The 25,706-nt window shown below is 43.6% G+C and overlaps 1 protein-coding gene across 3 annotated transcripts in view; it reads left to right on the forward strand.

The window, feature by feature from the left end:
• The window catches only part of AKAP11 (A-kinase anchoring protein 11), a 555,220-nt gene that overhangs the window by 297,713 nt on the left and 231,801 nt on the right, over nucleotides 1-25,706 (forward strand). For all 3 annotated transcript variants that reach the window (XM_069640774.1, XM_069640773.1, XM_069640772.1), the window contains one exon: nucleotides 16,290-20,865. In XM_069640774.1, coding sequence (XP_069496875.1) covers nucleotides 16,290-20,865 — 4,576 coding nt within the window. The remainder of the gene's footprint in view (nucleotides 1-16,289; nucleotides 20,866-25,706) is intronic.

The following is a 25,706-nucleotide window of genomic DNA, read 5'->3' on the forward strand; positions in this document are numbered from 1 at the left end:
GTTTGTGCAAAGAGCAGAAATCAATACTGAATATTTGTACAAGGCAGGGCCTGGGAGAAGAACTATTGATATGTCAATGAAACAAAAAGAAAACCACGGAAAAGGAAAACCTGTGAGTAAATGTAATTCCAAGAAAAGGGTTGAGCAGTTAATAAAGCATAAAAGTTAGTATAAACATTACAGTCTGTTGTGCCTCTCTATCTAACAACTAATTGAGTCTTGCTTCTCACGTTGTCACATTTTGGATGAGCCCACTTTTATACACAGTTAACTAAATATTTATTGAGGTTTATCTTATTCATTTAATGCATATTAATATTCCCAAATATTCGAAGACACACAATACAAATCCTGACTATGGTATAGCCGCATGGGAGATGTACACCCTCCCAACAAGCACCAAATATCAGAATGCTTCACCTCTGAAGCCATCATATATATCACAGTTGTGATCAATGACTCCTTCAGTGATTAAGTGGGATGTTGAAGCCCCACTGTTACACATATTGCCATGCTTATTTTATAGTCCCAAAAAGGTTGATATGGCAACAAAGGGTTTGTGGCTGAAACCAATGACTGTCATCATTTTGCCAAGAATGTGAATTGCTTGCAGGGGACCCCTAAAGTTAGCAGTGCACCTATCTGCTGAGAGGCCCACTGCACACAATTCAGATAGTTCACAAGGCAGAGGACAAAAGGAGGTGAACTTGCTTTCACTCTTTCACGTTCCTGTTTGTCTCCTGTGCAGGCAGCTTTTGCTAATGGATTCCTATGGGATCAGGTGCAAACCAAGGCAGATGCCATCATAATCCATTTCTTGTAGGGCGGGTGTTGTCAAAACCTGGATGCCGCCAATTCCAGGTTCCCATCAACGCCTCAACAATAAGGCGCAGGAGTTCACCTGTCTCTCTGAGAGGGGATATTTGCAACTTTTAAGCACTCCCTCTGAGCAGTTCAAAAGTGTGAGGGTCTCCTCCCCTCATTGTCAGATGCTCCCTTCTGTGGCCTAATTACCATCACACAGGGTTTGGTGAACAACTGCGAATTAATCATAAGCCCTGACAAGTGCTCTGGAAAGATTTTGGGCCAACATTACTGCTTCAATCATGTCTGCCTCTGACATCGCCTAATACACTGCAGGACTTGGCTTTGAATCTCAGGGATTTTGGTCCAATCTCGGAGTAGCCCACATTTCTTGCCAATACATCAGAATATTGTATACAATGTGACTACGGTTGCTACTTGCTGTATTGTTTGTCTGACAGTTTCGGCGACCACTAATGCCTTTCATTATATTTGTTTCATAAAATAATTATTCTGTATTTATATGGCGTCAGCACAAAGCCAAGTCTGCAATTAAAAAACAAAAGGAAAGCAATTGCAATAGCGATGAACATATTTTTACCACTCGGAAATGTAACTTAAAGCATGTGTAGAGAATAAAAACACACTGTGACATGGGTTGGGGTAGTAGGACAATAGGGAGCTGGAGCAGTGCAAAACTGTGCTGCTGTGTTGTTGGAACTAGATGGACTCAGTGATCAGGGCAGGCTTCTTGATCTTTTTTGGTGTACAGCCTTTTTGGATGTGGCCTGGCTGTGTGCCCTAAAGTGGAAAGGCATCCTGTCTGTGTCTGTTATGGTATTTTTGAGCATTATAGTTGTGTGGGTGGGTGGTCTGCTGGTTAAGGTATTTGCTTCAAGCTAAAGTTTGTGCAGTGAACAGCATCAGCTCATTAATGTCGGCCCTGTGCTTTGTGGCTGTTCTGGTTGTACCATTTGGTGCAGTGTGTTCGGTGGTGCGATGAGGTGTGATGTCTGCTGTGGTGGGAGACTGGGCTAGTAAGGTGCAATGCGGATAAAAGGGAACACATATCACAGTGTGTTTTACCAAGGAAAAATCACAAAGCGAATAGCACTGCAGGGTGCAAATGTCAATGTGCTTTAACAAGGAGCACATTGCTACACGTTCTCCACTTCCCACATCTATAATGTCTAGTATTGCAATTTTTTGTTTGATATACAGCAATGAGAACTTTGCTTTTCGTATCCTGGTGTGTGTGCTTTTGGGAATTTATTTTCATTTTAGGCCTCCAAGCTTAAGAATTGCAAATCATTGCAAGAAGAGTTCCAAATAGTTCATCACCACAAGATGTACAGAAATGTGTATGCAACAATAATTTGGCAGAGAGTATGCCCATCACATGTATCGCTCTCCAGATTCTCTTAACCCTGCATGTTTCAGTGGCGAAAGAAGCTTTTCAAAGCTAAAGTTGATCAAAAGTTATATTCAATCTTCTATGATGCAAGAAAGACTTGTTGGGCTAGCAACCTTATCAATAGAGCATGACATTGCTCAACACATTGATCTCAAAACCTTGTTTCCACATTTGCGAAAATTAAAGCTTGGAAAGTTAATTTCTAAAGTGTATTTTCACTTGTTTTAACTCATATCTTGTATGAAGTAACATGCATTCCTAGAAATGTGTTTTATATGTATGGGTCACCAAAGCCATCATGTATCATACATGATGGCTTTGATGACCCTGACACGTTTCATGGTCTGTCAAAAGGTGGCCCTCCTCTTCTGCTCCTTTGTTTCTTTTGGTTTTTGGATGGTTTCGGAGAGCCATTCACTGTTTTTTAGGCGTTTTAAAAATAATAAGAGACACATTGCAAATTATTGTTGAATTTATACATATCATAGTAAGTAAGTATTGGGACACGCTTAGTATTTTGTACCAGGTAGTGCTGCTTATGTGCTTACAGGTGTCTAGTATGCATTACCAAAATCGTTGTCCTACTGTCTGTATTGCCTATATATAATTTACAGAAAGGATTAGAGATCCAAATGCTCAGCATTACATTTGTTATTGCTATAGTATTATTGACTTGTTTAATAAGCCTGTTTTTATGAAACACAGAGGCTTTAATTTGACTTCTGAAACCTAGCACTCTGAGTCAGTGTGAGGGTAAGGAAAGTGCAATGTGATTCATCCACAGCAGAAGACGTGAGCAATGTGTTAGGTGGAAGTAATGGGTCTGCGGCAATCAGTAACAAAATGAGGGTGGTTGGTTGAAAAACGGTTAGGATCTGGAGTGGAGTTGGGGTGTGGGGTGCCAATCTGACAGTTTGCCTAGGGTCGCACAATTTCTTGCACCAGCTCTGAGCAGATTACATCAATACCATAGTTGAAATGTCTGTTAAGGTTTCATGAAGTGCCGTTTCATTTTGTTGTAATAACCCTTTTTTACAGTGCCTAGAAGCAGGATTCAGAAGTCGCACATGAATCGATATTCATAAACATAGTATATAATACCAATTTGTCTTTCTGAATACAGGAAATCTAGGCCACAGTAGCATCAAAATGTGGAGTATTTTTTCACAAAATGATAGGCTTCCTCAGAAATAGAAAACTCAAGCATCTAGTGTGCCTGGCCAATATAGACAAACACCACTCTCCAGCTGTTCATCGGTGAGTATAGCACATTCAAAACAGTTATAAAACATGTGAAATAAGGAAGGTTTCTGGCAGGGGCTATTGTGATGGAAATGGCATACTGCAGCTCACATTAGCTGCAATGTGCTGTAAGGGGTCAGAAATGAGAGACGGATTCAAAGCTGTAATATTTTCAACATTGGATATTTTATAAAAAATAAAAGGGTTTGGATAAAGACTTTTCTGTCCCTATCCTAAAGAATTTCCCTACCTATGAAACCAAAACTAAAGATCAGTCTGTGTCTCGTCGTCAAAAGTAGGCAAACTGTCCTTGTGTCCAAAACATATCTCTCCCTCGCACTAGAAATGAACAACAAAATGTGCAAGGTAAATGTCTCTTCTTTAAATTCAGTAAAGAGTGTGCAACAAACAAATATGTAAATCCAAAAAAAACAATCCTTGATTCCCTTCCCCTGATGTGTGCCAGGTACAATATTGAAAGTGTTCAGTTCAAACAATAGTTCTTTAAGGGTGATATAAATGTCTCTTTCACATAACTCGTCCTTAAGATGATGAAAAGTGTCTTTCCAAGCAATGGTGTTTTAAAGATGGCAAAGTATCTCTTGGCAACGGAACAAATTATGTTTTAACACTTTCTATGGGATGATGAGAAATCTGTCTTATCCAAACAATGGCTCCCCAAGAGTAGCAGAAATGTCTCTTTAGCACAACACCTTCTTAAGAATGACAAAGAGTATATTTTCAAAGTAGTGGTGATTATTATTTTTTTTATTTTTTTTTTTATTTTGATTTAATTGTGTTACAATTTTTACAAAACGGAAAACCATAAGTAAACTCCTATTTACAGGTTATAAAGTGGCCTTGACTCCGTTTAGCTTTGTGTATCAGTTCCAAATCATGTTTTCCCTTCGCCAAGTTTCTTTTTTGATAATGATAGTGATAGCAAGTCTCTATCCATACATAGGATCGAAGAATCCAAACGTAGTTCACCGTTTGAGTGCGGCATAACCATCCTTACAATTTTCCCTCATTGTAAGTTCAATGATTTAAGAAACAAACTTACGCCTATCACGCATCTCTTGTTGTTCCCATTGTTCAATAATGACCAGAGATTTTCCCGGTCTAATGTTACATAATACTTCAATGGGTCCATGAGAAAGCGGAATCTTTCTGTCACCAAACCTGTGCAATCCATTATTAGATGCTTTAAGGTTTCTACGTGCTCAGTTGATTTACAGAAACGACATAAGTTTGTTTGCGCTTGTTTACGAATTGCCAAGATCTCATTGGTTTTCAGTTGGTTCAGTTTAAATCGTAAAAATAGGCGACTGAGTCTCTTATCCGGGAATTTGTGGAGGTATCCTCGAACTGCGTTTAGCTTCATGGGAGCATTTGGCAGACTGGCTATTAATGAGTAGTCGGTTGCCAGTTCTTGTGTGTGGATCCAGTCCGCTTCGAACAGTTTTGCCACCACTCTGTTTGGGTTTTGGATTAAAGTTTCCAATGATAAGTCTAATTCTTTCAGGAGTGCTAGGTTTGCTTGTTCCCACTCCGCAAGCATCCAGGTATCTCCTTCTGTCAATTCTTTGCGGATGAGGTCTAGCACTCGTGCTTCCGGCTTGTTAATAACTTTGCGATATAGCATCAACGATGCTCTCATCTTGACTGCCAGGAGTGATGAAATACAGAGTTCCCTCCTTATTAATGCCATGGGAGTTGATGACGCTAAACCCAGGACACTTCGCCAGAAGTAGCCTTCATATTTCACCCAGATTGAGTTCGAAACCGAAGGCATAGCATCTATGCCATATATCAGTGCAGGTACCACCTTAGCCTTGTAGAACCTCAGAGTGGGAGTTAACGAGAAGCGTCCGTGCCTTCTATCCACTGCCTTAGCTTGGGCTGTAAGGTTTTTCAACTTTGTCCAAAGTGTATCTAGCATGGTCTTTTCATTTTTCTCGTTGCTAATTATAATTCCCAGGTATTTGAAAGCCTGCACTGTTTCCAGTTTCTTGCCCTCACAATACCAGGAACATTTTTGGAGCTTTTTTGGTGGTTTCCCCAGAACAAGTACTTTAGTTTTTTCTTTATTTAACCGGAGATTGTTTTTTGACATATATGCTACCAGGTTATCCAACTGACGCTGAAGACCAATAGGCGTCATATCCATCAGGATAATATCGTCAGCGTATAATAGACGATTGATCTTCTCTCCGCCCAGTGCTGGTGGAAAATGTCTGATTGCCAGACTTGATTCCCCATAGTCTGCGATGTATGCATTATATAGAGAGGGTGCCAAAGGGCAACCCTGTTTCACTCCTCTAGCTGTCACGATCTTTTCGGATAGAATTCCTTCGGCACTAAGCCGAACTTGAATAGAGGTTCCTTGATGCAAGGCCTTTATGGGGTCTAAAATTGAGGCCGGGCACCCTTTTGCCTCTAATTTCGACCAAAGACGTTGTCTATTGACCTGGTCGAATGCTTGTACCAGGTCAATAAAGGCGACATAGATCGGAAGACCGCCTTGTAGCGCTTTTGCTTTCAGGGCGCTCATAAGCAAGATGTTTGTGGTTGTCCCTGAGTTCCTAACAAAGCCGTTCTGGAATGGATCCGTAGATTTGGAGGAATGGACCCATTGTTGAAAATCATCCAATGCAAAGGACGCAAACACTTTTCCCATGACGTCCAAAAGAGCAATCGGCCTATAATGGTTCGGGTCATCAGTTGCGCCTCTCTTAAAGATCGGGACAATGTTCGCCTTTTTCCATGTTGATGGGATGTCTTTCGACTGGTTGCAATTTGTAAAGAGCTTGCTCATAAAGCTTGCCCATAGTTCTGGGTATTTTTTAAGTTCTAAGTTGCTAATGCCGTCAGGCCCCGGCGCCCTGGAGTTGTTCAATTTTGTAAGCTTGTTCAGAATTAATTCTTTGTCGACAGGGATATTCCACGTTGAATCCTTAGGGCGACTTTTTCTAGTAGGCGAGTAGGTGTTATTCTCGTCTACGATTGGAGCAAATAATTTGGAAAAATGCTCGATCCAGTGTGATTCTCCCACGTTGTTCTGGATGTTGTCGTTGACATTGCTTTGGGTCCCCTTGATCAGGTTCCAAAATTCTTTTGGTTTGTTTCCACAAACTGCTATCAACATTTGTTCTGAGTCATTTGAATAAAGTTTATAACGGTAGTGAAGCAACCAGCTTCTATATTCTTGCACAGCCTTTAGCCATTGTACCTTATTCTCAATAGAAGGGAACTTCTGATAGTGTTTCTTCAGCCTTCTATGTTCCAGCCTTTTCGTTACCAGATCCTTATTATAGGAATGTCGATGCCCCGTCTGTGGTTTAGATGTTTTAATTGGATCCATCTGGAATCTAGTTAGCAAGGGAGTGTAGTCCAGAACGTTCTCGTCCCTTAGCCCTTGTGTCGTAATTTTAGTTCCAGGTCTTACGTATTGCGCTTCAAGTTGCTGTAATCCCTTTTGTGAGATCTTCACTCTTTTACCTCTCTCTGAGGGCTCAAGTGGCAGAGAGCTCTTAGTTAATTTAGGTCGTGACACCCAACCTTCTAAGATTAAGAGGTTATGGTCGCTAAACACTGTGCGAATCACCTTGAAAGAATGGATCTTTGGCAAAATTTCTCTTGATACAAAGATGTGATCTATTGTCCCCTTTTGGTCACCCCTTTGCCATGACGGGATCTCCGAGTTTAGTTTGGAGCGAATCCAGTGAAGATTGTGCATATCTCTGTCAGCCATTATCTTGTCGAGGAGAATCCCTCTTTCCCGTGCTGGGGTCTTTTGACTCGTCTGCTTTGGTGACATACCGATACCATCGCAAGTTGCGTTGAAGTCTCCGTTGATGATTATACTGTGGTCCGGCCAGTTTATTTGGGTTTCTTCCCAGAGGCTATGAAGTTCTTTAATAAAGTCTTCGTTTGTTGTCGAGTCTTCGTTTGTTGTCGTCACCGGGTTCCAATAAACATTTATTAGGAGCAGAGTGATCCCTTGATGTTCATTGGCTAAAGGCTTTCTTGTCAAGATTACAGCTTGGATCCAGTGCAGTGGCGACGAAATTTCATAAACTTCAAGTCCTGTTCCAATTTTAATTGCGATTATGAGTCCCGCAGATGGACGCCCTGTTACTCCTTTCTTAGCACTCTTGAAAATTAATTCGTAACCATCCAATTGAGGCTTGGCAGTCAGCCACGTCTCTTGGAGACAAAGGACGTCAAAGGTGCCCAGGTTGACATCAGTCCTTTTAGTAAGGTGCGTAGAACCCCTTGTATTCCAGCATCCCAGTCTTAGTGGTTGCGATAAATCGGTAATCTTGTCTGAGATCTTCTTCTTGGGTGTTTCGGGGCCGCTCTTCTTTTCCAACCATCGTTGCTAGTGGTTTTGCCTACGGTTGGTCTCGGATTTTTGCCAAGCCCACGCCCTGGTTTTGTACTCCCTTGGTGTTCCACAGCTCCTCAATGTCAGGTCATTTCCTGATCGATCTTGGTGTCCTTTACCTCGCCCCTGGATCGGTTCTTGGTTGTTTTCTGCTACATAGTTTCTCCCCGGTTTTCCGTTCTCCTCTCGATTAGACCTCTGAATTCTCTGTTTGTTTATTGGTTGTGTTTTCTGCTCAGGGCAGACATGAGGCATCCGGCTGATATAGCGGACACGGTTTTCCCTATTCGGTTGAGAGAGTTCCTTCCCATTATTTACTTCTCCATAAGGTTTAGCTTTTTTCTCTATTTGGGTGTTTGAGTTCCCAATGTCCAGTAATTCGAAACCCCCTTCCAGAAGGTTTTTCGCTTCTTTCAGTAGGCGCAGTTTGATACTTTCAGAGTCAAGATGTATATATGAATAGTCTGTTCTGCCTGAGGTACTTGGTTCGACTATCCACAAATCTTTATTTTGAATGTTTTTCAAACTGGTAATTTTGCTTAGGATTCTGATAATGTTCGTTCTATTCATGATCAGGTCATCCTGTCTTGGGTTAATGTTTTTCAACCTGAGAGTAAAATCGCTAACAATACGCTTTGCTGCGTTTTTCTGCGCACTTTCTATGGGAGGTCTTCTCTCCTCTTTTCTCCTCTCGTTCTCATCCGAAATGAAGCGTGAGTATGAGTCTGAGATTTTTTTTTCTGTTCCTCTTAAGGGTTTGGAGCTCTTTCTCTGATCAGGTCTAACCTCCTGTTTCCGAAAAGGTGGAGATGCGTTCCGGGGTTTGTTCCTTTTCCAAATATTTGGGCCTTCACTGCGTGTTCGATCCGATCTTTTCTCAGCCATAATGTTTATCCTCGACTTTGCGTTCCTCTCTACCTCCAATTTTTGTGAGTTTTGAGTTTTCCTCGAGGACTTTGGCGACGGAACAAAATTGTCAACAATTTGTACTTTCTTTGGTGGTTCACTGTTTGAAATTTCAAAAATTGATTCAATTGCTTTTCTCTTCGCTTGTTTTTTTGGGCGGTTTTCAGATCCAGTTTCATCGACTGTCTGAATACTCCAATCCGACTCGTCCTCAACCATAAGGACGGGCACAATTTCTTTTGGACAAGCTGGTCCCTTTTCCATCGTATGTTTCTGGTGTGTATTTTTTATCTCTTTTGTTTTAAGAGGAGCATCTTTTTTCTTCGCCCTCTCAATGGAAGGTGTGTTCTGAACTTGGGGCTTGGAGCTCCTTGAGGGAGTTTGGCTCACTATAGATTTTTGCTGGTTAAATATTCCATACGTGAATTTCTTAGTATTCTTTCCCAAGCCTTTATTGGATTTTTTTGTACTTTCTACTCTTTTTATGTAAGAGAAGGGATTGGGCGCTTGTTCCACCTCTGATTCTGTAGCAATGAATTGATTAAGCGCAGAGCGGACGTCTTCTTCCTCCAATATGGCTATGATGGCGTCCAGAGGTTCGCTCGCCAAGTTGGTAACTGAAGTCTCGGTTTCAGGGTCTTGTGTGGTTAACGCTCTATCGGGTTCGTTTGGAGTGATGAACAGGGTAGCTGCATTACCCTTCGGATGTTGCAGCTGTCGGTTTGCACTTTCTTCGACAAACAGATATTCGTCTGTCAGGTGGTTAAGAGGTTCACGTTCGGGATATCTTTTCCCATATGTTCTTTCGCCGACTTCCGATCCTTGGCATCCCAGAATGAACCCTTCCAAATATTGCAATTTCGACTGCATTATGGATAGCATGGTCACCTGGTCTCGAAGTGTATCATTAATGCTCTCATATAGCTTAGAGAACGGAGCCAGTGCCACTGTTACTGTTGACATTATGGAAGGTAAGTCCAGCTTCTGGTGGACCGGGTACTGGGGAGAAAAATGCGCAGTTCTACTTAAACTGCCCATTACGGTGGGCGTGTTGATCGTTAGAGATGTTTCTGTTGGCTCAGGAGACGTTTCCCTAGTGGAGGTGTTTAAATTCATCACGTTAATCTGGGCGGAGCTTTTTGACTTAGGTGATTGTGTAGAGACAGGGTGCTGTTCAAGACTTCCACCTCTATTCGTCACAGTGTTTTTTTGCTCCATGGCGTGACAGCTTTGATTAAGTGAGGTCTCCATCAGATTGGTACTTAGCAGTTGATCCTGCCCCCTGCCTTCGAAGCTTGAGTTTTCCCCTTCAATATTGTCAAGCAGTCTTTCTTGATTGGGTTTTTCACCTATCCCATCTTGCTGTTCATCATTTGCATTTAGGGATGTAGCTTTGTTCAAGTAGTGCCATCTGAGAGGTGAGGCACCCGTTATTACAGTCCTGGTTACAGTATTTCCCAGTAGACCCAGTAGTCCTCAGAGGTGACTCTTACCCTTGATGTTTCTGTCTCTAGATGAGTAAGGCTTTCTAACATTTCGTTATCCGAGAGATCTCGCTGAAGATGAGATCGCCTTTCCATTTTTTTCTTAAAGAAGTCATTTAGAAGTGACACTGTACAAGGCTTAGTTTGTCCGTTCATTGGGCCCATTTTCTTATTTAAGGGGACCTTGGGTTTTAAGGTCTGTCTCCTTCTGACCTTGTTATGAGTGTGTCGCTGAATTTTCGTTGACGTCAATAAAGGTAGTTTAAGTTGGTCGTCGTTATGAAATCCTTGTTTTTCTTTTCTCTTTTTCGGCAAAATTACCATTTGTGGGCATGTTACCTCTGGTATTTCAGTGTTCCCATTTGGAGTGGTTGAGTCTGTTAAGACTTCAATCACTTCTTTCAATTTGCAAGATGTAGAATCCAGTACAGCTGGATTTTGAAGCTGGCTTCTCCATTTAGGCTCTTTGGTCATGCTGTTTACGTCATGTAATTTTAAAAGGTTATCCTCTACGGTACTCTCCCGCACTTCCAGGTTTTTGGCCGTATGTATTTGGGCGGCACAAACTAATTCCTCGCTATCCACCTTTGAGGGTGAGTTACATTTCAGTTTATGTATTTCTGTAATTACGGGCAATTGTCCCGTTCTTTTATTGATCTTTTCCTTAGGTATTTCAGGTTCAGAGGTGCTTTCTTTTTGGTGAGCACAATCAACCTGTTTCACCATGTCCAATACCTGCAGGTGTGTACTCTCGAAGCGTGTCCGTTCGTTTGTTTGGTGTACGCCCTCTTCTTGGATGAGGAAATCTGTCATCTGGTGGTTTGGATCCTCTCTTAGAGCCGATGCCGTTACAGCGGATGTCACAGCAGCATCGGTGAGTGTGTTGCTATTGTTCTGATTGTGCGACAGCCTCGCACTTTTTGCGTTGTTTTCCTCGAGCGTATCCTGCTGAGATGAAGTAATTGTCCTTTTCGGCACCCGTTTCGGCGCTGCCTGCCTTTCGCCCCTCTTCTTCAAACTCGGTCTCCCCGCTGGCGTTTCCTTCAATGGACGGAGAACGCGACGAGTGGATTCTGCCTCCAAACCCGCCGACACACAGGTACGGGGGGTAGGAGGGGAGGAGGTAAAGGGAACGGGTAGGGACGATGGCAATGAAAGGGAGGGAACGGGAGGAAGGGGGGGGGGAGGGGGAAACGTGACGGAAAGACAAGGAGGGGAGGTTGAAGACACAGACACGAACGCAGGTCGGGTACTGGGAGACACACTAACGGGGGTGGGAATGGAAATAAGAAAACAATTTTCGGAATTAGGAAATGGAAGAGGTGCCGTACCTGTGCTCGGTCTGGGGCTGTTCAATGGAGGCAGTCCGGACCACGGACTTGTGTCTGTGGCTGAGGCTGAGGCCTGCGGTCGCTGTAGCAGATTTTCCATGACTGGAGATGTCTTCGGGGCTACGATGTCCGCCTCCTCGTTGTAATTACTCATGCTGGCAGGCAGTCAGCGGCGGAGACCGATGCCGCGGTCGTGACACGGTCTGCACAGTCTGCACTACCACTCTGCAGCCCACTCCGCGGCCGCTCCGCGGCTGGAGAGGCCTTTTGAAAGGTTGAGAAAGCTGGGTAAACAGTGTCCACTGTGAAAAGACTCCGGTCTGCACAGTCTGCACTACCACTCTGCAGCCCACTCCGCGGCCGCTCCGCGGCTGGAGAGGCCTTTTGAAAGGTTGAGAAAGCTGGGTAAACAGTGTCCACTGTGAAAAGACTCCGGTCTGCACAGTCTGCACTACCACTCTGCAGCCCACTCCGCGGCCGCTCCGCGGCTGGAGAGGCCTTTTGAAAGGTTGAGAAAGCTGGGTAAACAGTGTCCACTGTGAAAAGACTCCGGTCTGCACAGTCTGCACTACCACTCTGCAGCCCACTCCGCGGCCGCTCCGCGGCTGGAGAGGCCTTTTGAAAGGTTGAGAAAGCTGGGTAAACAGTGTCCACTGTGAAAAGACTCCGGTCTGCACAGTCTGCACTACCACTCTGCAGCCCACTCCGCGGCCGCTCCGCGGCTGGAGAGGCCTTTTGAAAGGTTGAGAAAGCTGGGTAAACAGTGTCCACTGTGAAAAGACTCCGGTCTGCACAGTCTGCACTACCACTCTGCAGCCCACTCCGCGGCCGCTCCGTGGCTGGAGAGGCCTTTTGAAAGGTTGAGAAAGCTGGGTAAACAGTGTCCACTGTGAAAAGACTCCGGTCTGCACAGTCTGCACTACCACTCTGCAGCCCACTGATTATTATAAGAATGGCAAAAAGTGTATCTTCTACTCATCATTTTATTAAAGAAGGTCTCCTAGCATTCTCTATTGTCATGAACCCCTTCCACAATGTCTTTTCTCTTCACAAACTCTAGATGGATTTCCTGGTGGAATCCCCTCCAAGGAATCCCCCCTGGGCTGAATAGATCCCCTGGTTACTCTCCTGCCAGGAATCTTTCGCCCACAGGCTCACTGCCTGATGCACTTCTTCCACCAGGATTTCTAACGCTCTTTCAGTTCTCTTTCTCTTTAAGTATAGCACAGTTGTATTCCTTTACTGTTTATACTCTATTGACTCCAGGTACACTTGTTCCAATGTCCCGCATATTGGCATCCCTTATATGGAGACCTGCTCACGTTTTGATTATCTTCACTGTTAGCATTCATTGGCTTGTGGCAATACTTCTTCCAATCTTCCCTATATTGAATTTTCATATAAGAAGATTTATACAGATCTTGCCTTTCAATTGCTTTATTATAGTCAATTTTCTAATGATAACATTTTCTCCAGTTTTCTCCATATCAACATCTCCTATATGGAGACTTGTGTAAATTCAGTATTTCTATGTCACTTGTTTGATATTTAAACCAATTTCCCAATTGTTTGTAAGCCTGTTGGCACACCCTGGGGCTACCAATGCTCTTGGACAGACTCACCAGTGTTTGCTGACGTGTCTGACCTGTAGCATATGGCTGTAGCGATGTACATTGCTCGGGGAAGCATTCCCCAATTTGCAGACCCTCTTACAGTACTCCTGACGGCTTCTCTGTTATCCACCAGTGGAACTTCTGCCTTTCACTGTGGCCACGTCCTCGACAGCCTCTCCACCGCTGCCGGCTTGTCAAAGGTTCTTCTGTGGCACCCGCTCCGCTTCTCCCGGTCTCTCGCCTTCCTGGTGGGAAGCGCCTGCTTTCCTCCACAGAGTTCATTTGTGTGTGTCTGCCTTCGGTTCTGCTTCCTGCTGCGCCCGCTCTGCATCTCTCGTCTCCTCCTTTCCTGCTCTTATGAAAAGGCACACCTTTTTTAAATATCCAGCAGAGCTGATGGGCATTACAACAACTAGTCTGCACATTGATGTTTCTTCTGCTCCACATTAACTCCTTTCTCCTATTCTTCGTCCCAGTACTGGAGGTTTTATGGGATTTGGAGTACAGCAGAGTTTTGGACCTTTCAAAGCTATTTTGCTTTAGGTTTTTGTTCACATCAAAACCAACATTAACAGTAGATGTTAAGTGAGAATGATGTACATATGAAGTTTAAATGTTATCTTGCATAGGGTGTTTAGCAAGAAGCAGCTTGGGGTTTTACCACTGGAAGGATTCGTATAATGACAAAATGCCATCAGGAATTTAGTTATTGTGGGTAATCTTCAAAATAAATGGAAGAAAACCGCGTCTCTCCTGATGGGTCATCACATCCCCCCCAACAGTCATCTCCTCCCATGTGATCCTCCCACATAATACCACCCCCAGAATCAGGATCGGGTAGCGGCTGCCGCCACCAGGACACATGGGAGGAGACTTTAGGCTGAGGTTTTCAGTGATCTCCACAGGATTCATCACAGTGCACAGATTTCATCTGACTAGACTGTGTAAGATAGGCACATGGTTCATTAACCTAGATACTGGTGGAAAAGGACATCTTATTTTGCACCATCACAAGATCTTTGAGAGATTTGCATTGTGTTCTTTCTCCACATTTACCCTACCATCTGTGATGGTAAGTGCAGTGCACCAACAGCAAGAATGTAGCTTAGCTCACCTCCATCAAGAGGGTCTGATTAACATAACACCTATGCCCACCACACAAACACAGAGGGAGAGCTTTTGCATCTCCTTTTTGTGGGGCTGCTGGCCCACTACAAAAAAATAGCAAGTGGAAGGCCTCCTTTGTGATGGCCATGGCACCACAAACTCAATTTTTCTGTGGCCCTCCCAGACCACACTTCTGATATGGCCCAAACAGGTGTTGCCCTCAGCTGCCTCTTCACATCGCCTGGTCTTTTCCGTACCGTCTTGCACATGCGTCCTAGGTGAGTTGCTAGAGATGGTGCCTCTCTCTCTCTCTTTCTCCTTTGATCTCTGTCTCTCAATGGACCCACATCAATTGCTACCTTTGCTGAATCATTGTCCCAGTCCCCATGCGAGGATCATTATATACCCTTTGTGCTTCTCAGGCTGACCGTTGACAATGTCAGTTAATAAACAAGCGTAATAACAATAGTCATAGACTTAGTATGTGAATAAATGAGGGCTACGTTTGTTAAAGTAATAAAACAAATGGTCGGGGCATTTCTCGTCATTCCTCTTGCAGGCATTTCCCATAACTCCCTGGCTGTACGTGAGTACATTTCTTTTTATTTCTTACTGATGGTACCTCGTGACACACAAGATCTGGAACAACATTTGAGCCAGCGTTTACACACCACTCATCCAGCTCAGGGTAGGGCTGAAAAATCTAAGAACCTGCCTGAACACCTTTTTAACATTTGTTCACAAAACTGGGCCATTTTCAGTGCCATTTCTCATTTTAACCTTCATGGGTATTCCCTTTTTGCCCCCTCCCCACCCACCACCGCATTTAGCCCATTGCTCCCACAGCCCTGGACTTGGGACATTTGTAATTGGAAAATTCCAGTCTCCTTTGGGAAAAATATGTGCAGGAATTCGGAACTGAACAGGCCAAATTGGTGAGCAGTAGGGGAGTTCACCAACATGTGGCTGTGAAACAAGGACACTTCTCCTGTCTAGCCCAAAATGACAAAAATTGCCCCAATGCACATTCTCTGAACTTTGGATATGTAGGCCATTAGTAGCACTGTTTGAGACGCAGGACAGACACATGGGTAGTTTCCAACCATGCTTGGATCATCAATGGAAGCCCAGACTCATACCCAACCTTAGCCAGTGATGATGAGATGCAAGCAGAATATTCTAAATTCAGGCACCCCATGTATGGGGTAGGAGTTTGCATATGATGAGCACTGCTCTGGGTGGCGGCTGGAAACATTGTTTCTGATTTTTAAATGCTGATATTTGGAGCATTGTATGCTTTTTGAGTCTTTTAAGGTAAGTAAACAGATCCTGGTTACCATATGATACACATTTCAGTATAGATCAGTGCTGTTGATCTTTTTGTTGTTTGCATTGTGGCTGTCAAGTCAGCAGAAATGGAAAGGAGCATGTTTACAAATTCAGGACTAAGGAGGAAATAGTTTGCCAGTAAACCATATAGGAATTGGGGCACCTATTGATATGCGTGTTGTAGAAGAATTTTGGAACTTTCTGTAGTGATGTTTAAAAATTTAATAAAAAGCATTGTACTTAAAGGGGATCATAGACGGTAAGTCCCCTTTAATGATATACAGTCTTGAGTTAGAATGGTATTGTGATTCTGCTAACATCAGAGTCCATGCCCCTTTGAATTATGTTGTGCGTTTATATTGATTGATCGTTTTAACAAACACGTGCCCAGTTCACAGTAGGCAAATGGCCTGCCACTAATAAACTACAATTATAATATGCAGTATCACTTTATTATTGAATTATTGAAAGAGAAACAATAGTACATCAAGAAATAGTCACTGGGCCGTGTTGCAGGAATACATTAATCCTGCATTTATTCAGTGAGCTATGCATGGATTGTATCTTGCTGTGTAACAGTAGTTGAACATGTAACAGTAGTTGAACACATTCTGTGATTTAAATTGTCTCTAGCTGTGATAATGATTTTAAGTAATTTCTCTTTTCCAGGTCGTGGCTTTGGCACATCAAGGCCCCAGCGTGATGTTGCTTCTCAGACTGTTCCGGCTCATTGTTTGAATACCCCTGGATCAAAGATTATTGTCAGCGGTGGCCGGCGGAAGTCATCAAGCTCTTCTTTAGTGAACATTTTTGCACTTAAGCAATCTTCTACTTGCCCTTTACGAAATTCCGTCACTACCTCTGTCTCCGATGTGTGGAAGCAGAGGAGTTTCTGCAGACCCTGCAGTGCTGCTAAACAAGAACCCCATTTGTTGCACAAAACAATTGTGTCTCCTTCTCCTCCTGAATCGTCAGAATCTGACTGCTCAAGCCCGAGTCCCATCATTTTCTTGGATGAGGAGGGATATCAAAAAAGCTTGAAAGCTACACTTGAACTGCCAAAAATTCCAGTTACAAACAATGACATTGAAGACTCAGACTCGGAGGTTAGTGAGTTTTTTGATAGCTTTGATCAGTTTGATGATTCGGATCACTGTTCAGAAAACACCTACAATCTCATGGAAGAAGCTGTACGTGACAACTCGCCACAAAAGAGGAAGCATGCAAAAGACAAGTCTTGTTCAACCGGCATGAACCCTCACAGATTTAAGTTTGATCGCCCGATCCTGCCAGCAGACATAAGGAAACCAACTCCACGTAAGCCAAAATCACCCTTTGCTTCCTCCCACTGTGACGCCCCAGACTCCCCTCTGCCAGTCCAAACATCTGGAGATGATGCAGGTGCTTTGTTCAGCCCAATAAGCTCAGCTTTCAGTCCTATGGGAAGCTGTACAACAGCAGACTGTTTTTACAGGAGGAGCGGTTGTGGGGATTCTGTGGGTCAAAAGATTCCGTATCCTGCTGGCAAAGATTTTGCAGACAATGTTTCTTTCAAAATATTGGGCTCTGCCCTCAAATGCCATTCTAAAATAATCCCAAAACGTAGGAGTAGTGTTCCCTGCCTAGGCTTGGTTGTATCAAAAGAGCACCATGAACAAGCTGTGAAAGTTGCACGTAAATCGGCTGGTAAAGAGACTGACCGTACTTCTCAAAAGAAGCACAGGCCACTCCTGCTTAAAGGCAGCATACAGAAATTTGCAACTGACCTGGTTGAAAAAAGTTTTGGGAGTGCTTTTAAAGATTTGCAGAGAGGAGTTTCATCATGCACAAATGCCTTGTGCCATTTGGCATCCAAGTTGACTTCTTCAGTGTTTCAAATGGCTTTCTATGAAATTGGACTACGACAAGCCTTCTCATTGAAGGAACGGGCCATCAGTGGCCTGGCAAGCTTTATGGTGAGTGAGGCAGTTTCAAGTGCTCTATGTGAGCTCCAGTGTGTAAAGAAACAGATGTTTACAAATACTGTTGCAAGGTTTGCAGCAGATCTTGCAGAAGAGCTTGTTTTTGAAGGAATTATGGAAGTGTGCCAGTTTTCTCAACCATCTACCCCAACCACTGCCCATCATTGGTCCTTTGATTATGAAAACAAAGTTGTGAAATCTTATGCTAAAGATTTGTCTGAATCTGTTATTCAGGAAGCATTTATTGAACTCTCCCAAGTTGATGTGACCTTCACAACCCAAGCAGCAATCAGCGTTTCCTTGGACAACATAAAGTATGTTAGTGCGGAAAGTATGTTGCAGTCCACTCAGACTTGCACTGTTTCTCCAAATTTTCCAGATTGCGTTTTGACATCATTTAATCCATCTCTTGAACATGGAAAAGAATATACAGTACAGCATGCTTTGTTTTTTACTTCAGGTGTTGTCAGTTCAATATCTGTGCCGCTAGCTGGGAGTGCACTTTGCCAACAACCGACCATTTTTGATGGCGAAACAAAAGGGAATATTTGCTCAGTACAAGAAACTCCCGAAATGTGCACTGATTTTGGTGAAGATTCAGATGTCACAGTAGAAAAAAAAGAAGTTGGTTATGGCTGTCTCTCACTAGCACGCAGTTGTACTACTAATACCAGTCCTATTGATTTGAAGCACAGGAATATGGATGTGAGCAGCTTCTCTGAAACCGCAATCAAACCAAAAGGCCTCCCTGATTTCTCCGGCAATATGGTGGATATGATTGTCAATGAGGCATTTGATGTGATATCATCAACGAATGTTACAAAAACTGTGGATGAATATGCTGATTATCTCACAAGAAAAATAGTTGTAAAACCAGCTTCTTATCAAAATCTGTCTTTCGACCGGTCTCCAGCAATGTATGCTGACCGCTTGGCAGCATATATTGTAAAACAGTCAGTAGATGCTTCTACATCAATGCAAACCAGTGAGTCAAAGGTGCAAACATCTGATGGAGAGGTTGACATTGGAGTCCAGATATGCGAGTCTTCCAAACATAATTATGAAACAACCAACATGCAGTCTAAACAGATGCCCCTAAAGGTTCCTGTTTCCGAGTTTTCTTCTTGCCAGAGTGTCAACACGCATTCAGTGCTGAACTATTATCCTGATGAACATAAAGGACATGTAGCAGATATCCTTTCGTCACTTGAACCATATGTTGCAATCAAGAAATGTGGCAATGAAGGTGACATAAATCCAGAATTCTTTTCAACTAAATGCGTACACAAGCCACTGCAGAATGGTGTAATGCAGAATCTGACCATGGATTCCTCCATGTTTGAAATAGCGAGTTTCAGTCCAGAAATACATTGCGATTCATCTTTGCTGTTCAGCAGTGGAAAGACATTACAAATGGAGGGGAAATTAAGCAGTCGGGATGCAGGTTTTGGCACACTTCCAGATCCGCCTCCACCTACCCCTCTAGTAGCGTCTCAGGTCAGAGCCGAAAGGAACCTACGCAAGGTAACTAAAAAGCTTAAGGCAGAGTTGGCCAAAGAATTTTCGCCTGCCACACCTCCTTCTACACCTCGCAACCCACCAGTTACTGGGCATGAGCCTGAGCAAAAAGAAGAGTTTATGCTGAAGCTTGTGACATCACTTTCTGAAGAAGTTGAAAGTAGTGAAGAGGAAGAGCAGTCGGAAGTGATTCTTGAGAAGTCTGAGAAAACTGCAGAGTATGCAGATAACTTAGCAAACCAAATTGTTTCAATGGCTACTGAAATGGCATCTTTCTATTTGGATGATAAAAGTGGGCCACAGGAAACTGATAAACAGTCCATATTAGCTGTACTTAATGAAAGATGGGGCTACCCAACATGCATGAAAAACATCACAGAAGACACACTCAGCTCCTTGTGGAATTATGCTACTGACATGGCAGCAGATGTCCTCAATGAGGCTAAGAAAACAGCTGTCAAAAAGCAACGTAAGCTGCTGCGGCTGAAGAGGGTGAACTGCTCTGTTGATGGTCTTTGCCGCAGAAGAAACAGCAGTGATTGCAGACCAAGTGAAAGGATTTGTAGCATGACAGACCCATGGTCCAGAGAGGTAAGCGGCTCACTTCTTTCTTTACCTTTAAGTTCTGTCTCTGCAGGTCTGACCTCCAAGTATCCGAGCTGTGAGAGTGTGACGGATGAGTATGCAGGTCACGTTATAAAAGTTCTGAAGAAGGAAGGAGCGAACAGTGAGGAAATCCTGGACCAGTATGCCAGCAGACTGGCATATCGATCGATAAAATCAGGCCTACAACAGGCGGCATGGAAAATGAAACGGAAATGCAGCAAGAGCACTTTTGTAGGGTGGAGCACTCCGGTTACCACTGCACAAGATGGACACATGTTGTTGAACAAAGATTATTCACATGCAGTGGACGCCGAGAGGCAAACTAGAAATGGTATGAATCATTGTTGTGGAGTGAAAGCTTGGGAAAGTAGCGATGACATGCCCAGGAATGAGTGTACAGATTTGTTACATTTTGCAGAATCCCTTGCTCATTCTATAACTTGCGATGTTAGGAGAAAGCTCAAGATGTCTGCAGTATGCTTGCCCAAATCTCTGACTGATTCATGTCTGTATAAAAGATCTACAATTGACGAGGTAGCTGGTGATATCCTGAAATCCACATTTTCTAAAACTCTTCTGCCTTTCTCTGAGAAACACAAATTGTACCACAGCACTGGCAGCTTGAACGAATATGGTTACAGTGAAGGTTTTATCCAAGCCATTGAACAATATGCCAGGAAAGTGGTGGATGATACTTTAGAACTAAGTCTGGGTTCTCTTGGTCGCCATGTCACAGAAAACAAAAATAATGTTGATGGGTTCCAGTACTCAGAAAAAGAATCTTCTATATCTGCATCAGACTGCAGGTACTGCAATGTGAAGGACCATCATTATTCTGTTCGTGGCGCTTGTCATTTGCCGGGCCAAGCTCCTTCCTCTAAAATTAAACATCTTGCAAAGCCCAAGCACAACAACTGTGGTCAAAAACAAAGAATTGTTCACATTGAGATACCCAAAATTCATATTGACCCAGAGCAGAGGGCAGTCTTTGCTGAAAAAATTGTTACAGCAGCTATTGAGAAAGCAGAGCGAGAACTTAGCAACACAAGTCTTGCAGCTGATAGCGGAATTGGGCAAGATGCTGTAAGCTTTGCTGAAAGCCTTACTACAGAGATAATGACTTCAGCTATGACCAACATTGGGCAAACCTTTAACATAAGGTAAGTCAATGCCTATTCACGTTTTACCAAGTAAATTGTGATACCGTCTGATTTTGTAAACATGCTTTATCTCTGACCCGCTACATTTTGTTTGTGATGGTTTAAACATTGACTTTTAGTCTTCAGTACTGTTATTGTAATGTTGCATTACAGCCCGATACGTATTTGGCAAAGAATTGCAGTTTCCATATTATCTCTCTCTGAACAAGTGAGAGACCTAGTTTTTGATGTAGGTGTTGTGGAATGACACCAGGCAGCATGAGTGTGAAGAACAGGTAGGTTTATTCAACAGAAAACCCCCGGAGCACTGGGTAGTAGTACCCCCTCCGATTCAGCATAAAGGTCTCACTTTGTGGCATTCCAGAGCTGGTGGGTTCTGAAACTCCATGGAGCAACACCACAGGAAGTTTAGAGAAACACCATAACATCTCCCCCCATCGGCAATGAGAGGAAATCACAAAACACAACAAAGCATAGGAGGGTAGACAAAGGGGAAGGAGGAGGATTGGGATAGAGGTAGGAACATTAAAAAACGAGAGATTTTCAATGTAAAGAAAGGATACAATTCAGTAATATACAAAGGCACTGTTGAAGTTGGGCAAGATTTTCCTTCTCCTGTCAGGCAGCATGGAAGGACTAGCGGACCACTCGGATGGACCAGCCTGCTCCTCCCACCTCAAGGATCGTGTCACACCCCCATCAGGTGGCACTTCAGGTGTGATAGCAGAAGTTCGCACAACGTCTTCAAAGGACCAGACTTTCCCATCATCAAGAACCATAGACTTCCTTCCCACTCTCTCAATCCTCTGTGGCTCTCTGAATTCATACTGTCCTTACAATACCTTCCGATGTATCCGCACCCTGACCCAGTCACCTTCCTTGAACAAAACATTTTGTGTGGGTTGACTCAGTCATAATATTCTTTTATATTTCCTCTGTTTTTCCTTCACTCTCTCAAGGATCTCATCGTTGACGTTCCTTTATCATAACCAGGAAGGGCTCAAACGGTTGCAAGGCATTCTGCCTCTCATCATACCAAAGGGTTTTATTTCCTGCGTCCAATGACTCTTTGATGGTATCTCTAAAGCGTAATGAATTTGCCACTGCCAACTGGATCATGGAATTCTGCCCCTCATTATAACAAAGTCTTCTATTTCCGTCGTAGAATGTGGAGTCATTCTGTAGGCGTCAATGACTCTTTGAGGGTATCCCTCCAGGGCAATGAATTTGCCACTGACACACTGGATCACCCCCTTCACAAAACCATTCATGCATTCTACAAGGCCATTGGCCATGAGATGGTATAGCGATGTGCATATATATACTGTTCCACAGTCTTTCAGAAACTTTTGCATGATATCGGGGCTGAATTGGACCAGTTATGTAATTGCTCATTTTTTCAATGCTGACACAGGAACTTGCACCGGTAGAAGAGGCGCAAAATGTACTTTCTTAGACGTGTCGCTTACAGTGCAGGCTTGACACATCTTCACCAAATCGTCAAACTCTCTCAACATCCCAGACCACCAGTAGGATTCCCTTAGCCATCTCTTTGTAAGATCCCTTCCTAAATTACCCTCATCGGCCAATTCAGGAATTCTGTTTCTCAAGTATTTTGGGGAATTATTAGATCTCCCCTCTGCACCCTTTCTGCATTCTCAGCTATCTCATCACAAACTTGGTCAAACTCCAGAAGAGAATTTTCTACGGTTTTCCACCCTTCACGAATAGCTCTCCTAAGTAGGCACTGTTCGAGATCCCCCACAGATTCTTTGACTCATTCTTCTTTTGGGATTCTGGGTAAAATGTGTGCAGTAATCTTCTCTTCCGCCTCCTCTGACACTGTCTCATCCGTGTTCCTTGTCCAAGGTAACCTGCAGAAACAGTCAGCAACCACATTCCCCTTCCCAGGAGTATACACTACTCTGGCGTTGTACTGCAAAATCTCCAGCATCCATCTGCGAATCCTCAGCGACACCAGAGAGGGTTTTTAGAGTTCGTAATGTGAATGAGGGGCTTGTGATCCATTTTAAATTATCACGGGTAGATCCCAGATAAGAGTTCTGAAATGTTCTAAAGCCCATTTCACACTCAAGGCCTTGTGGCAGTGGTACTGAACATTGCGAGATTCGGTGCCTTACTAACATACATTTGAATGTCCTCCGATTCCCTCTGAAAGGAATCTGTCCATTCAAATTGGGCACATTTCTTCATAAGCTCTCTCATATGTTTAGTTTTGTCTGAGAAATTTGACACAAATTTGGAGTACTACTGCGCTATCTCCAGAAAGTACCTAAGTTGATCCTTGTTCATGCAATTAGGCATGTGTGTTATTGGTCCCTCCTTGGTCTGATCCCTTCACTGTTGATCACATGGCCAAGGTAGGTCACCTCTTTCACTTTGATTGTACACTTTTCAATTTTCAAAGTGAGCCCCTTGTCCTTAATCACTTGCAACACCCCATCAGCTTTGCATCATGCTCTTCCTCTGTGTGGTGCGACACTATAAAATGTAGTCCTGGAAATAGTAAACTCCCTCCAGGCCACCAAACAGTTGTTGCATTTGTCTCTGGAAAACTGCTGCAGCTGATGGCAAACCAAAAGGCATGCGTTTATATCTAAACGCTACCAGCAGTGTGACGAAGGAAGTTAAGTGTTTGGAGTCATCATCTAAAACCACCTGATGATACGTTGATGACATGTCTAATGTTGTAAAGAATGTTGCTGGTTTCATTGTAGTTAATAACTCAGTGATATTGGGAATGGGGTGTCTATCTACCCAATTAATGGCGTTAAGGTCTCTAGGAATCGAACCATCACCTTTCTGGACAATCACAATGGGGCACAGCCATTCCGACAATTCTATTGGATCTATAATGTCTTGTTTGCACAATTTTGGGTGTTCTTCCTGTAGTGCAGCCTTGGTGCCAATGGGGATGTTCCTCACTTTATGTACAATTGCTTTTGCTCCCCGTTTTTAACACAGTTTGGTGTCTGAATCCCTTGTGCTTCCCAGTGTCATTGTTGAACACCTTGACAAACCGCTCCACCAAACCTTCTTTGGAAGAGAATTCTTGGCTTGTGACACATAGGATTGGTTTATCTTCCCCTGGGTGCATCTTGACTCGCAAAGTAGCTTGCTCATCCCAACCTATGACGGATGATCCCTTCCGGGCAACATGCAACTTACAAAATGTGTCCCTATTTCCAAACTTGAGAGGGACCCACTTGAAACCCAATATCTCAATGGGACTCTGACCATAGCCTGTAGCTCTTACATGTGAGGGTTTCAACTTGCACAAGGTTCCAGCCAATTCATTTTGATACGTGAGAACATCTACCATAGTATAGGGTGATCCGGTGTCCACCATCACTTCAGTGGTCTCTTGTCCACTTCTACTTTCTCTCAAGGTCCTTTTCCCTGGATACTTTTAGTGATAGGATGCTTATAGGACCTTCCTCCTGTGGGCCCGTCATGGTAAGGAGACTGCTGGGTTCTCCAATTTCCTCCAGGCCCTTTATACTGAGTCTCCCTTTAGTTTTGGGATTCCTGCACACTCTCCCATAATGTCCAATGACATCACATGTGTAGCATTCTGCATTCACGGCTGGGCCTTCTCTTTCATTATTGTAATGTCTAGTGCATCCTGTAACATGCCGATTGGGGTTGTGTACCCGCACCCTGTGTGCCCCTCAACTTATTGTCTGGATTCATCCTACGCCTTGTCGTGTGAATGGAATTTCTCCTCATTAGTGCAACAGTCGCATTATCTCTGTCGCTGTCGACCTCCTCAATCTTCTTCACTTCTGTAGAACTAGACTCATGTTGCACAGCCTTCATGCATTTCTTTCCTAGCTCAATTGTTCTTGCTACGTCGATAGCCTGCTCCAACGTGGGGTCTTTGGCTTGCCGCAATCTGTGTTGAATCTGTGGATCTGCGGTATGTAGAACAAGTTGATCTCTGATATATTCATCGGCAACACCAGTGAACTTGCAGGATGCAATGAGGCCCCCTCAGTGCAGCAATGTAGTTGTCTACAGATTCTCTTTGGTTTTGTTTCCTTGAAAAGAAGCAAAATCTTTAAAGCACCATATTAGTCTTATTTCCAAAATGTTTTTCTAACTCTGCCAGTGCTCCTTCGTATTTCCTGGTTGCCCCGGACGAACCAGAGTCTCCGGCCCGCTCAGAGGATAGAGTTTCAGGAAAAGGGTGAAATATCCTCATTGCCTCGGCACCTAAGCAGTCCAATGGCAGTGCCTCCTTTAAATCATCACTGAACTTACTTCCTCCTATGGAACGTAAGTATACTTGGAATGAGTCCACCCACTGTTCCCATGGTATGGGAAGATCTCCAGGGGAGGCAAGGAATGCACAAGGGGCAGACACACTCTGCATGGTGTTGAGGTGTGGCCTTTGATACAATTAGTTGCGTGTCTTTTCTAATGAGTTGCACTGCACGCTTCAGTGGTCTCTCATGCGGTCTTTCTGCAATGTTTTCCTGCTTTAAATGCCTTTTTCTGTTGCGATTGTTCTTATGGAGAGCAGTGTGCTTGTGTGTGAATAGTCATGCTTTTAACTGCACCAGGGATTGAACTGTGTTACCTTTAAGGTAATCTTCGTTTCTTTACTGGCGTTCTTTGCCTAGGAGATCATTAATAACAATATGGTTCCCGCGTCGAGGGAAGTTCGGAGGTCCTATCCTCTATCCTACTCAAGCTCGGTACTGCTTCCAAGGCCGAGCTCGTGCAGGAACCAATTTGGAAAGGGTTTGGGGCAGGACCGCTCCCTCTCTGTGGCTGCTCCCTCTTTGTTGCTGCTCCCTCTCATTGGCTGCTCCCTC

This window comes from Ambystoma mexicanum, chromosome 7q (genome assembly GCF_040938575.1).
Source record: "Ambystoma mexicanum isolate Mex_15411 chromosome 7q, UKY_AmexF1_1, whole genome shotgun sequence".
Taxonomy (NCBI): domain Eukaryota; kingdom Metazoa; phylum Chordata; class Amphibia; order Caudata; family Ambystomatidae; genus Ambystoma; species Ambystoma mexicanum.